The following is a 14,104-nucleotide window of genomic DNA, read 5'->3' as shown; positions in this document are numbered from 1 at the left end:
TATTTCAAAATAGTAAATACTGATACTTTTATTTCATTGATTATTTTCTGAAAGATTTTAAACAGAAGGAAGGGCTCCCAAGAGTTGCCATATTTATTATTTTACTGCCATACCCTATACTGATCATTCTTTCAATTGTTTGATGTTTTCATCTTTCACTGTTTGATTTGTATTATTGCACTTTAAAAAAAATTAAATTTATTTTGTGTGTATAAGTGTTTTGCCTCTCTTATGTGTGTGCATCATCATGGGCACCAGGTGCCCACATAGGTCAGAGAAGGACGTCTGCTCACTTTATACACTGGAGTTACAGATGATTGTAAGCTACCATGTGGGTTCGGAGAATGGGACCTAGCTCTTATAGGTACTCTCAGCCACTGAGAGCTTTCTAGGCCTGTTTTCTTTCTTGTTTTAAACTTACTTCTCAAAGTAAAATATGTAATGAACAATATGTGATCTTTCACCAGCATGGCCTCATTTTAAGTTGTTGGAGGGACTCAAAATGTGAAATGCAGTAGACTTGAAAGAAAATAGGCAAATATCCTAGCTGATGCTTTTCATTTGGTCATGTATATAGAGATGTACTTCAAACTCATGTAACAAAATTTTCATGACTTTTGCTTTTTGTACATTGAATGTTTCTGATTATAAGTTGTTTTATATAAGTAATTGAAGTTGTATTCATTGTTATATAAAATTCACTTATTTTAGATAATGCTTTAACCATTAATGTACATGGCCTGGGCATGGCACTCCAGAAGCAGACAGACAGACCTCTATGAATTTGAGGCCAGATCAGTCTATATAGCAAGTTCCAGACCAGCCAAGGCCATGTAGTGAGGGTGTCTCATAATGTAATAATAATAATAGTAATAATGCATTTTGCTGGTTTCATTTCTAGGTATTAGAAGATAATGACTATGGCCGAGCGGTAGACTGGTGGGGCCTGGGTGTTGTCATGTATGAAATGATGTGTGGGAGGTTGCCTTTCTACAACCAGGATCATGAGAAACTCTTTGAACTAATACTAATGGAAGACATTAAATTTCCTCGAACACTCTCTTCAGATGCAAAATCATTGCTTTCAGGGCTCTTGATAAAGGATCCAAATAAACGGTAAGCCTTGATAACATAAGTTGCTGATGAATTTGGTTAGAATTCATGAAGTATAATCGACTCCAGGAAGTATTGTATTTGGTGTAGACATTTTCCCACTGAGATACTGACTTATTTTTAAGTGCATAATATAGAACAGTTTAAAAACACATCAACTCTTTCCTAACTTAAAAGTATTATACAAACTTTCCAAATAAGGACTTTTGAGAAATTCTTTATGTATATTATGAGTAAACAATGTCTTGATTACCCTAAAGCTTGATCTTGTAGGCATTGGGATGTTCCCTTTTCTTCTTTCAGTCTCTAGGGCTTTATATTTCTACTGACTCACATAAACAGAAAGAAAAGGCTTGTTTCTGCTCTCCACTCCCCATACTATTTAGGTTAACATTTCTACTTTTTGTTATGTAATTTTTTTTCCAGGTATGGCTGAAAAATAGTAAAAGCAAGATACTATAATTTTGTTTTTACAGATTTTTTTTGGTTATGACCTAAACTCTCCTATAGGCTTTACTGCTCAGTCACTGTATTTTGTCCATTTATGTATTAATACACAGTATACTCACTAGTTATATGTGAAATCATTTGTTTATAAAATGCCCAAAACTTGAGATAATGTGTGTATCTTCTCCGCTTTCCCATAGTGTGTGTGTGTGTGTGTGTGTGTGTGTGTGTGTGTGTGTGTGTGAGAGAGAGAGAGAGAGAGAGAGAGAGAGAGAGAGAGAGAGAGAGAGAGAGAGAGAGAGAGACTGAGACTAGACTCTCCCCATAAGTATCAGAACTTCCTTGAAAGTTCATTAAACTCTAGGCATCGAGAGGATAGGTGACTTCATGTTTTTGGTCGTCCAGAACACCAGTGGTTTTTTTTAATTTTTTTGTTTGTTTGTTTTTGTTTTTGTTTTTTGAGACAGGGTTTCTCTGTGTAGCTTTGCACCTTTCCTGGAACTTGCTTTGTAGACCAGGTTGGTCTTGAATTCACAGAGATCCGCCTGGCTCTGCCTCCCGAGTGCTGGGATTAAAGGTGTGCGCCACCTGCTATAGTGTTTTATGATTCATGCTTAACATATATTTGAGAGACTCTTTAATGAGTGAAAGAAGTATGTGAATTCTTAGTACTTGGTCTTTGTCTACTTTAGCAGAGATTTTTCACTGTAGGTATCTAATTTTTAAATTTATAAGAATGTGGGGCTGGAAAGATGGTGTAAGTGGTTACATGACTTGCTGCTGTGGCAGAGGATCCAGGTTCTATTCCCAACACCTACCTAATGGTTCACACCCATCTGTAACTCCAACACGCTTTCCTGACCTCCTGAGGTGCACCAGACAAGCACAAGATTCACAAATGTGCATGCAGGCAAAACACTCATGCACATAGAGTAAAAAATAAATTTAAAAGTAAATAAATTTTTAAGAATACCATGATGCTTTCAGCAGAAATAATCAGATACAATAAAGAATTTACCATCACTTTTTAAAATTTATTTTAACTTTCTTTGATTCTTTGTGTATTTCACATCATGCATTCTGATCCCACTTATCTCCCTGTCCCCTCTCAACTGCCCTCTGGCCTTGTAACCTCCTTCCCAAAACAAAACCCAATTTAAAAGAAAAAACAAAACAAAATTAGAGCGAGAGAAGAATCTTGTTGTGGAAGCTGTAGTGTGGCTCATTGAGTCACAGTTTACCCTTTAGTCTGTTCATCTTTACTTGCAAGTGTTGATTGCCATGAGTCACTGGTCTCAGGGCTCAGGCTTCTGTTACACCACTGATTGTATAGGCTCTCACTGGGCTGCTCTTGGACATCATGTTGTCCTGTTTTGGATCTGTAGGTTCTTCCCTTCCACGTGCCCTAGCAGTTCATAGATGAGGTGGATGTCGAGGTAGGCTAACTCAGCCCTGGTTCTGGGCCTGGGTGGCAGTTGGATTGGTCAGCTTGTCAGGATTTCCCTATTGTTACCACCTGGGTCAGCTCTCCAGCACGGCCTAGGGTAGCTCACCCAGTGGAGCCTGCAGCAAGGAGTGGGGCCAGTTCTCCTGCTCTCAGGCCCTCAGGTCCAGCTCACCCACACTCAAACCATGAGAGCTAACTCGACTGTTTTGCCCAGATGAGGTACAGGGCCCTCTCTCCTGATTGCTGTGGGGAGCATATTGAGGTGGCAGGTTCAGCTGTCCTGCTCTGATGGCCTCAGGGCTGGCTCACCTGTGTCCCTGACCACGGAGTCAGCACTAATGTGCTGCCCTGGCTGGAGGCAGAGATCGTTCTCTTACTCTTGAGACACTGGCCAGCTTTCTTGCCTGCCGCAGGTAGGGGGGGGGGGGAGGGGGGGGGCCCGGCATCTTTCCCTCACCCATGCCACTGCATGGCAGATGGGGAAGGGTTGGTTCTGCTGCTCTCAAGCCCTCCAAGTTGTCTCACCTGTGTCCCTGACAACAGGATCAGCTCTAGTGTGCTGCTCAGATGGGTGCAGAGCCTGCTCTCTTGTGCTACAGCTGGTGAGGGTCAGGGTTAGCTCTCCTACTCTTGTGATCCTGGGGCCTGCTCTCTCACCTGCTCAGGTGGTAATGGTGGTGTCTGAGGGCCATGTTACTGCAGGGGCCATAGTGATCTGGGTGGCCTGTGCGGCCACGAGGGGCACTGTCACTTCCAGGCCTGAACTGCCCCTCAGGAGAGCTCGCTCCTGCACTAGGGAAAGATGGCCCTACTCCTCACCACAGGTGTACACCTCACCTAGGCAACACACTAGAGCTGACCCTGTGGTCAGAGCTGGACACCCCTGTCTGCCATGTGGAGGCATGGGTGAGGGAAAGATGCCCTCCCCCAAGACTTTGTTTTATGAAGACCAAAGAGCATATTAAATGATCTTAGTGACTGAGATGTTTCCTTAGACTTCTTTTTGTTTGTTTGTTTTTGTTTTTGTTTTCGTTTTTTGAGACAGGGTTTCTCTGTGTAGCTTTGGAGCCTGTCCTGGAACTCATTCTGTAGACCAGGCTGGCTTCTAACTCATAGATATCTGACTGCCTCTGCCTCCTGAGTGCTGGGATTAAAGGCATGCGCCACCACTGCCTGACTTCCTTAGACTTCTAAAGTGTTTTTTTTTTTTTTTCCTTTTTTCTCCTCTGGGTACTTTCCTGTGAATTAGTTTGCTTTTTTAGGGGCCTTCCAGGGTAGATACTTATAAGCATTTCATATACAGAAGGTGAGTGATTTGTTTGTGGTCTCACTGAAAGTTCATGTGGAACAGGAATAGAAAACCAGATTTCCTGATTTGTGCATAGTGTTTCTTACATATCTTGTATACAGTGCACCAACTTCTCAGTATAGGTTTTGAGATGTATGATATTTATGGTGATTATTTCACACTTAAGTAATGAGCAGAGTTTGCTGAAAGATTTCTTAAGCAGAGCTATGCCTACCATTTTATCCTTTTGGGTCAGGGAAAATTTATTATTTGACTTGGTTTCAAGGGTAGTGAATTTTTATCCCATCTCTTTCTGACTCTTCCAGATAACTTTGGTCATTCTTTGTTCTGTGGTTGTCTCTGTAAGTGGCTGGCAAAACAAAGTCTTGTGTTTTTTGTGTATCATTAATTTATATACTATTGGGTCATTCCCATCATACAGATAGCATATAGTAGTTGTTTAGGAACTTTTGAATATATGTTAGGTAATTTTCAAGAATGTTAGGGCCCTGATACTTATTTTCTTCTCTCAAGCTTATAAAGCTCTTTTATATAATGTGTCAAACCTCTGTACTGCTGCATCAAAGTACTGAGGATGCAAAGATGAATAGCATGAGCACATCTTTTTATAGATTTGTAGAATAACAAAGGGCACAAACCTATGCTTGCATGAAGCATGATCCTAATTAGTGTTCACACTGAAAGCCTGAAGTCAGATATGGAGGGTGAAAGCTGAAAGATCAGAGAAGCAGAGCTGCAGCCAATAGAAACTTCTTACCTCTCCACATCCTCAGACCAAATGAGGGGGCTGAGATCCTGTCTCCACCTGCCTTATATTTCTGTCTTCACCTCCCGAGTGCTGGGATTAAAGACTCTGTTTCTCTTTTAGACTGGATCAATCTCCTGTAGCCCAGGGTGGCCTTGAACTTCTGATCTTTCTGCTTCCTCCTCCCAAGTGCTGGGATTCAAGTGTGAGCCACCATTGCCTAGTCTCTGTGGTTAACTAGTGGCTGCTCCACCCTCTGATCTCCAGGCAAGCTTTGTCAGAACACAAACAAAATATCACATAACACCTGGATATTCTTAGGCCAAACTAAGTGCAAATGCTCTTGAGATCATTAGCCCAGCCTAAGAGGCTGTGAGCACCTGAACTGGCTCCAGGCATCATCTGCATGTAAATACAGCTAGGATTGCATGAGAACATAGCATTGGAAAAGTTCAGTGACTAGACTGTAGAGTAGGAGCTGAGCTCCAGTGAAAGATGAAGCAAGTGTATTAGATGTAAGGATTTTATGTTTCTTAGGAAGTAATATTTATTCAGGGGAGGATGAGAAACCAGAATTTTTTAAAGAAAGAGATGGTATAATGAGATATGTGTGATGCGAAGGCAACCCTGGCAGTTGTGGTGTGGTCTGATTGGAAAAGCAAAGAGCAGGAATGCAGAACACTATGCAAAGCCTGTGTGGCAGATACATCACTTAGGATGCTGAGGCAAGAGAATTTCAGGTTTAAAGCCAGCCTGAGCTACATAGGGAGAGAGATCATATTTCAAAAACAATTGACAAAAATTTTTACATAAAGTAGATTCTTTTTGAAGCAAAGGGGTTTTTTGTTTGTTTGTTTGTTTGTTTAAGGTAAAAACAAGCAATGAATACTGTAGATGTAACCAATCGTATTATTAAAATAAGAAACACAGAGCCAAGGTAAAAGAGAAAAGCCGAGAGGTCAGAGCTCAGAGATAAAATCTTACCTCCTGCAGTGCTCCTAGCTTCCCCGAGAGAGGGAGGTACTTCCTGTGTCCCTGTTTAAATAATCTTTCTGTTCTGCCTTCTCATTGGTTGTAAACCCAACCACATGACTGCCTCATCACTGCCTGTAAGTACCGCCCTCCAGGTCTTAAAGGCGTATGTCTCCAATACTGGCTGTATCCCTGAACACACAGAAATCTACCTAGCTCTTCTAACCACCACGCTCTTACTATGGCTCTAATAGCTCTGACCCCAGGGCAACTTTATTTATTAACATAAAATTAAAATAACATTTCAGTACAAATAAAATATCACCACATTTCCCCTTTTCTATTTTAATAAAAAGAAAAAAGGCAAAAGGTTATAACTAACAAAAGAAAAACTATATACAAAAGTACAATAACTATATACAATATATACAAGTAACAAATACCTAAACGATGTCTAGTCCATTTGTATTTGACAAATCAGAGAAAATAATTCCCTTATCTATCCTATTTTAGTAAGTCCAAAATGTATCTAATTCACTTTCTATCCTAATTAATCTTCAACTATAACTAACTAATCTTCAACTCCCTCAGAGACCCAAGAAGGAAATAATATTAGCTAACAAAAATAAAAACAAGAAGTGCACAAAAGCAGCTTCCAAAAATTTTGTGAGTTGACAGAAACAGCCAGCTGCCTGGACAGTCACCTGAGGTTTCTCCACAGTGTTGGGGCATCATCTTCAGCCTATAGGCTTATGGTATCTGACAGACTCATTTGTGAAGTAGGTTGTACACAAGGTCAACAGTTCAACCTCCATTTGGGTGAGAGCAGTCCATGTACCAGAAACACCTGAATTCCACTAGTGTCATGTCATGATTCAGGATTTTAAATTCTGGAAATTGTTGATGGTTTTTGAATTCAGCTGTCCATTCTTCTTGGCTGTGTATATATGGCTTCATCTCAGCATCCCCTTCTCCACATCCCTCTATTAAATGCCAGTCTACTATTGAGAGGCGTGAGCTTTCAGTTGCTGTTCCATTGCACAACAGAAGCCATCGGCCCACTGCCTGTTCAGCTGCCTTCAAAGAAAAGGGCACTGTACCTTTTCCAGATTGTGAAGGCCACTTCAGGGATGGTGCCATATTGTCCTGGCCTCAGAAGATGCCGTCTGATAAAGCCATAACCACACTTGTTTTGGCAGGAATCGGTAGTCCTTTGTTTCGTGTTCTGTCTGTCCATTTTGTCCTGTTGATACGAGGATACTTTGTTGTCCAGTGGCTAACTTTTGCCACAATGAAAATTAACTCCATATGCAGTTTCTTCAATGCCCATATTTTCTCTGAAGTAGATTGGTACTGCCAGGAGCCGACATGTCTCAAAAAAGAAAAATTTCTAAGTTATTAAAACATTTTAAATGCCATATTCTGTAGATCTCTGAAGGGTTTGAAGATGACCTGTCTAAAATACATCTGCTCAATTTTTAAAACATATCTAATATGACTACAATTTCTATTGTAATGTCTAACTACTAACTTTCATTTCTTTATATCCTAATAGTTGGTAATAATGTAAAGTATTTAAAACTAGTAATTGTCTTTTTCTTTTCTTTCTTTCTTTCTTTTTTTTTTTTTTTTAAACAAGAACCTTAAATCTAATCTCCTTTGCTTAGCCTTTTTCCTAACCCTTCACAACTTGTAACCTACCCCCCTAAATAATGAAAATTATCCCAGACCCAAAACCCATTAAAAGAACCAAAAAACCACCCGCCCCACACCACTTCTTTGGCAATGTGGGTGTCATATTCTTAAAATTGCTTCCTGCTGGGTATGGGCGAAGTTATCTTTATCCTGAAAGAAAAATTTAGGTTAATTGTCAAATTCTAGGAAAGGTAACTATATCCTTCATTATTATCCAGTCTGTGTATAAAGCCAAAGTTCAGGGTTTATCTCAAGTCCTTATTCAAGTAGTCTTTGAGACTGGATCATCTCAGCTAGTCATCTCAAAATTGCTCTGAGCACCTTGTAGTTCAAAGCTGATCTGTAGATGATGTTTGTCAGCTTAGTTATATTATTATTGTCCACGTGGAATTGTTGTTGTTGTTGTTGTTGTTGTTGTGGGGCCCCATTTTCTTCCTGGAGACTTCAGTTGATGTTAGGCCTGGCCATGATTTCCTGCAGAAAACTGATAAGAGACTCGAACACAAAGACATATATATGCAGCTAATTGAAGCCCTTTTTCTAGAATTAGTTAGTACTCTATATGACCGTTCCTATCTTAACAAAGTTTAAAATGTATATATATATTAATCTTGTAAATTTTGATATAAAATTTATACTTTAAGAAAAGTTTAAAGAATCAGAATAGAATCGAAGAGTTGAGATTAGTAATAGAATAGTCCCTTAATTAATTTGGCTTTTGTCCTGTCCCATAGCAGAAAATGGCTCTTTTATTCTGTCATGATACAGGGAGTTTGTATTTTCATTTTTATTTTTTTTTTTTTTTTTTTTTTTTTTTTTTTTTTTTTGGTTTTTCTAGAGAGGGTTTCTCTGTGTAGCTTTGGAGCCTGTCCTGGATCTCACTCTGTAGACCAGGCTGGCCTCGAACTCACAGAGATCCACCTGGCTCTGCCTCCCGAGTGCTGGGATTAAAGGCGTGCGCCACCGCCGCCCTGCCATTGTATTTTCATTTTAACAACATGCTTGAGTTTAAAGAAGGAGAGAGCCATTCTCCAACTCCAAAGTCAGCTTTAAATTTTAATTGAACTGGGACTATTAGAAAACCAATAGTGTTAAATCTTTAGAGAAAAGCAGAAACAAACCATTTAAGAAGACATAAAATTTTTTTGATAATATATACCCATATGCCATATACTCCCATATACTCTGTTTCCTGGGATAGATGATTTGTCCCTTTTCTTCAGTTGTCTCATTTGTCTTGTGTCCTTCAGATTCCTTAACCTTCATTCTCCTAAAAGACAAAAACAAAAACCTTCCCCCAAGACTAATTTTGGGGATGTTCCTTTCTGGCAAGTTATTATCTGATTAAATGAAAAGGCACGTGTTATTGATACAAGTTAGTTTAAATTGGATGTTCATGCTGGTTGATGAACTATCACCTCCTCTAATTAAGAGGTTTCTCTTGTTCAAATCGAACCTTTATCAATTTTGATGGTACCCACAGCTTATCTTCTCCTATAGAAACAAAAGCAAAACCTCGTCCCCAACGTAATACATACCCTGGCTTCCATTCTGAGGTCAGCACATCCTTAAAGTATATAGGCTGATTTAATTCTGTAGTTTTTTCTATTACCCAATGTCTCTCTGCAGCTGTTGTTCCTTTCTCATTGGCATTCAGAAAATTCAAAGTTAATAGAGCATTATGCAGTCTATTTCTGGGGGTTTTTGTTACTCCTTTCTGTTTATTTAGCATATCCTTTAGAGTTCTGTTTGACCTTTCTATAACTGCTTGACCTGTAGGATTATGTGGTATACCTGTAATATGCTTTATATTGTAATAAGCAAAAAACTGTTTCATTTTAACAGAGACATATGATGGAGCATTGTCAGTTTTGATTTGTGCAGGTATACCCATGATGGCCATAACTTCTAGCAAATGAGTGATTACAGAATCAGCTTTTTCAGAACTCAGAGCAGTTGCCCATTGAAATCCTGAATAAGTATCGATAGTGTGGTGTACATATTTCAGTTTTCCAAATTCTGCAAAGTGAAACACATCCATCTGCCAGATTTCATTCCTCTGAGTACCCTTTGGGTTACATCCTGCTGGTAATGGCGTTTGATTATAGAAAGAACAAGTAGGACATTTCTTTACTATTTCTTTGGCTTGTTGCCAGGTTATGGAAAAATCCTTTTTTAAACCTTTACTATTGACGTGATGTTTTTTATGAAAGTCTGAGGCCTCCAGCACATTTCCTATCAATAATTTATCAATCTCATCATTGCCTTGTGCTAAAGGGCCTGGCAAACCAGTATGAGATCGGATGTGTGTTATATATAAAGGATGACTCCTTTTCCTGATTGTATCTTGTAATTGAATAAATAGTGAAGTTAATTCTGAAGCATCAGGGATAAATTCTGCAGTCTCAATATGTAACACCACTCTTTCAGCATACTGAGAGTCAGTTACTATGTTGAGAGGTTCTGAAAAATCCATTAATACCAACAGAATAGCATACAATTCTGATTTTTGCACTGAATTATAAGGACTTTGTACCACTTTACTTAAATTTTCTGATTTGTAACCTGCCTTTCCTTGTTTATTGGCATCTGTATAAAATGTACGAACTCCAGATATGGGTTTTTGCCGTACAATTCGAGGCAAGATCCAATCAGCTCTCTTTATAAAATCAATTCTGTTGCTTTTGGGATATTTGCTGTTAATTTCTCCCAAAAAATTACTGCAAGCTCTTTGCCAAGGTTCACTTTCTGTCCATAATTTTTCAATGTCCTCCTTAGTTAAAGGTACAACAATTTCTGCTGGGTCTATTCCTGCTAATTGACGAAGTCTCAATTTTCCTTTCCAAATCAAGTCAGAGATTTTTTCCCCATAAGTTTTTAATTTTTTATTTGGTTTATTTGGTAAAAATATCCATTCCAATATAATATCTTCCCTCTGCATTAATATTCCAGTAGGGGAATGCCTAGAGGGTAAAATAACCAAAATGCAATCCAGCTTTGGATCAATACGATCCACGTGCCCTTCATGTACTTTCTTTTCTACCAAGGCCAATTCTTTCTCAGCTTCAGGTGATAATTCTCTTGGACTATTTAAGTCCTTGTCACCTTCTAAGGTTTTGAACAAATTAGTCAGTTCATCATTTTTTACCCCAACAATAGTTCGTAGATGAGAAATATCTCCAAATAATCTTTGAAAGTCATTAAGAGTCTGTAGTCTATCTCTCCTAATTTGCACCTTTTGGGGTCTAATTTTTTGTAGCTCTATTTTATATCCTAAATAATTAATAGAATCTCCTCTTTGTATTTTTTCAGGAGCAATTTGTAATCCCCAGCAAGGCAAAATTTTCTTTACTTCTTCAAACATTCTTTCTAAAGTATCTGCATTTGAGTCAGCTAGTAAAATATCATCCATATAATGATAAATTATAGATTTAGGAAATTTTTTACGTATCACTTCCAATGGCTGTTGTACAAAATATTGGCACAGAGTTGGGCTATTTAACATTCCCTGTGGGAGGACCCTCCATTGAAATCTTTTAACCGGTTGAGAATTATTATAAGTAGGCACTGTGAAAGCAAATCTTTCTCTGTCTTTTTCTTGTAAGGGTATTGAAAAGAAACAGTCTTTTAAATCAATAACTATGAGAGGCCATCCTTTTGGTAACAGAGTAGGCAAAGGAATTCCAGATTGTAGAGAGCCCATCGGCTGAATTACTTTGTTAATTGCTCTAAGGTCTGTTACCATTCTCCATTTACCAGATTTCTTTTTAATAACAAATACAGGAGAATTCCAAGGGCTGGTTGACTGTTCAATATGCTGAGCATTTAACTGTTCTTCTACCAGCTCTTCTAAAGCCTGGAGTTTCTCTGTTGTTAAAGGCCATTGCTGAACCCATACAGGCTTGTCTGTTAACCATTTTAAAGGTAGAGCTGTTGGTATTTTTGGAAGATTATCAGTTGTTGTGCCCTGTTCCTGTATAATATGGATGGCTGGTGACCACTCAAAATAATGCCTTCTAATATTTCTCTCAGAAACATGTGCTAGTTTATGATTTGTTTCTGAGATTGGAGGGATTTTAATCTGAGTATTCCATTGTTGCAACAAGTCTCGACCCCACAGGTTCATAGCTATGTTAGCGACATATGGTTTTAATTTTCCTCTCTGTCCTTCTGGACCTATACATTCCAGCCATCTTGCACTCTGTTTCACTCCAGATAATGTCCCAATTCCTAACAGTTGAACGTTTACCTCCTGAAGAGGCCAAGCTGGATGCCAAAATTCTGGTGCAATTATGGTAATGTCCGCACCTGTGTCTACCAGACCAGACAACAAAACACCATTTATTTTTATCGTTAATTTTGGTCTCTGTTCATTAATAGAAGTTTGCCAAAAAATTTTCTTTATGTTTTCTCCTGAATTTTCTATTCTCTCTTTTTCATCATCCTGACCAGCCTGATTTATTCCAATAGTCATTTGGTTATTTAATCGCTCAGAGCAGGGATTTCCTCTACAGCTGCAGGAAAGGTTTGAACTGGTTTTGCTATGGGGGCCTGCATGAGGCCCCTCCGGGAGTTTCCCGAAAACTGAGGCAAAGGATTACCCTGTCTGTCCTTTGTTGATCTACATTCATTGGTCCAGTGTTTTCCCTTACCACACCTTCTGCATACTCCAGAAGGAAGGGGCATTCTGTTGCCATTGTTCCTTGAAGAAACATTGCTTCTAGGATTGACCTGTTTACAGTCCCTTTTAAAATGTCCTTGCTTTCCACACCCAAAACATCTAACACTCCTCAAACCTTTTGAAATTACTTCTCCTACCCACGTATCATGCTCATCAACCTCAACATTAATTGTTTCTCTAATCCAATCTTCCAAAGGTGCAGATCTTGCCCTTAACGGCCTGATTATTCTTTTGCATGCTGCATTCGCATTCTCAAATGCCAAAGCTTCAATTATTGCCTTACTAGCTTCTGATCCTGAGACCATTCTGTTTACTGCTGAAGCCAGTCTTTCTAAAAAATCTGTGAAAGATTCTTTAGGGCCTTGCATAACCTTTGTGAATGACTCATGTTTTTTTCCTGGTTCATCAACTCTGTCCCATGCATTCAAGGCTGCCATTCGACATAAAATTACGGTTTGAACATCATATAAACATTGTGTTTGTATTGAAGCATATTGGCCTTCTCCAATAAGCTGATCCTGACAAACTTGTATTCCTTTATCCCTCCATTGTGTTTCTACGTTTCTAGCTTCCTCCTTAAACCAAGTCAGAAATTGAATTCTCTGGCTGGGTTCCAGAACAGCTTGTGCAAGGTCCCGCCAGTCCTGTGGTATAATCCTATTATATGTTGACCAAGAGTTTAACATTTGCTTTACATATGGGGAATGCATGCCATAAGATACTATTGCCTCCTTAAACCTTTTAAAATCCATCAGTTCAATTGGAGCCCAGATATTTTGTGTAGCCATTTGATCAGGCATCTGCTGTACGGTTACAGGATAAATTAAGGATGATTGTGTGAAAACAGGCTTTCTTTCTGTAACCTTATGATCCAAACTTGAACCAACTTCACTGTTAAAATTAACAGGTTTTTCTAAAGCTGTTATCCTGGCACTTAAATCGACTATCTTTTTAAATAGTAAAATGAGAATAAGCATGGTGATTAACTGCATAATTCCCATAATACTAATCTTTTCATATAGTTGTTCCATTGTCAGACTGCCTAAAATTTCAAACAAAACCCAATTTTCTTCCAATGTACACAGGAAACCCATTTTTTTAAATGTGGAAAAAATTTGTCTTTTAAATAGTTTCCTTTATGACTTACCAAATCTGCGTAGAACAGTAGAAATCCGAGCGAATTTCAAAACAGCCACCTAGAGTCCTAGGTGTAAATCCAGAGAGAGAGAGAGAGAGAGAGAGAGAGAGAGAGAGAGAGAGAGAGAGAGAGAGAGAGAAACAGAGAGAAAGCAAAAGCGAAAGTGAAAGTGAAAGTGAAAGTGAAAGCGAAGGGGTAGCCGGCTAAAGCTTAAAGCCAGCCACTTGTTCCCTCTGAGCCGAGTCAAGGCTTGGCTTTACAGCCAGGGGCCCTGTTTAGCAGGGCAAGCCTGAGCTGTTTGTAGCACTGGCTTTAAGCAAGCAGCTCACAGTCCAGCCTGAGCCCAGACCTGGGCCGGGGCTAGGGAGCCGGCTGCTCCGGCTAGGGAGCCGGCCCCAAGCAGTTTTTAATGGATTCTTGTCACGTTGGGCGCCAGATGTAGATGTAACCAATCGTATTATTAAAATAAGAAACACAGAGCCAAGGTAAAAGAGAAAAGCCGAGAGGTCAGAGCTCAGAGATAAAATCTTACCTCCTGCAGTGCTCCTAGCTTCCCC

General features: G+C 39.2%; 1 protein-coding gene across 7 annotated transcripts in view; it reads left to right on the top strand.

Moving 5' to 3' along the window:
• Akt3 (AKT serine/threonine kinase 3) overlaps window positions 1-14,104 on the top strand; it is a 277,083-nt gene that overhangs the window by 228,744 nt on the left and 34,235 nt on the right. For all 7 annotated transcript variants that reach the window (XR_013043548.1, XR_013043547.1, XM_076548297.1 and 4 more), the window contains one exon: window positions 902-1,116. Coding sequence is in view for 5 of the 7 variants with exons in the window: in XM_076548297.1 (XP_076404412.1) it covers window positions 902-1,116 (215 nt within the window). In the remaining 2 variants the exon portion in view is untranslated. The remainder of the gene's footprint in view (window positions 1-901; window positions 1,117-14,104) is intronic.

This window comes from Peromyscus maniculatus, chromosome 11 (assembly GCF_049852395.1).
Source record: "Peromyscus maniculatus bairdii isolate BWxNUB_F1_BW_parent chromosome 11, HU_Pman_BW_mat_3.1, whole genome shotgun sequence".
In the NCBI taxonomy this organism is placed as follows: domain Eukaryota; kingdom Metazoa; phylum Chordata; class Mammalia; order Rodentia; family Cricetidae; genus Peromyscus; species Peromyscus maniculatus.
The sequence above is the reverse complement of the archived record's forward strand: the minus strand, read 5'-3'. Positions and strand labels throughout refer to the sequence as shown.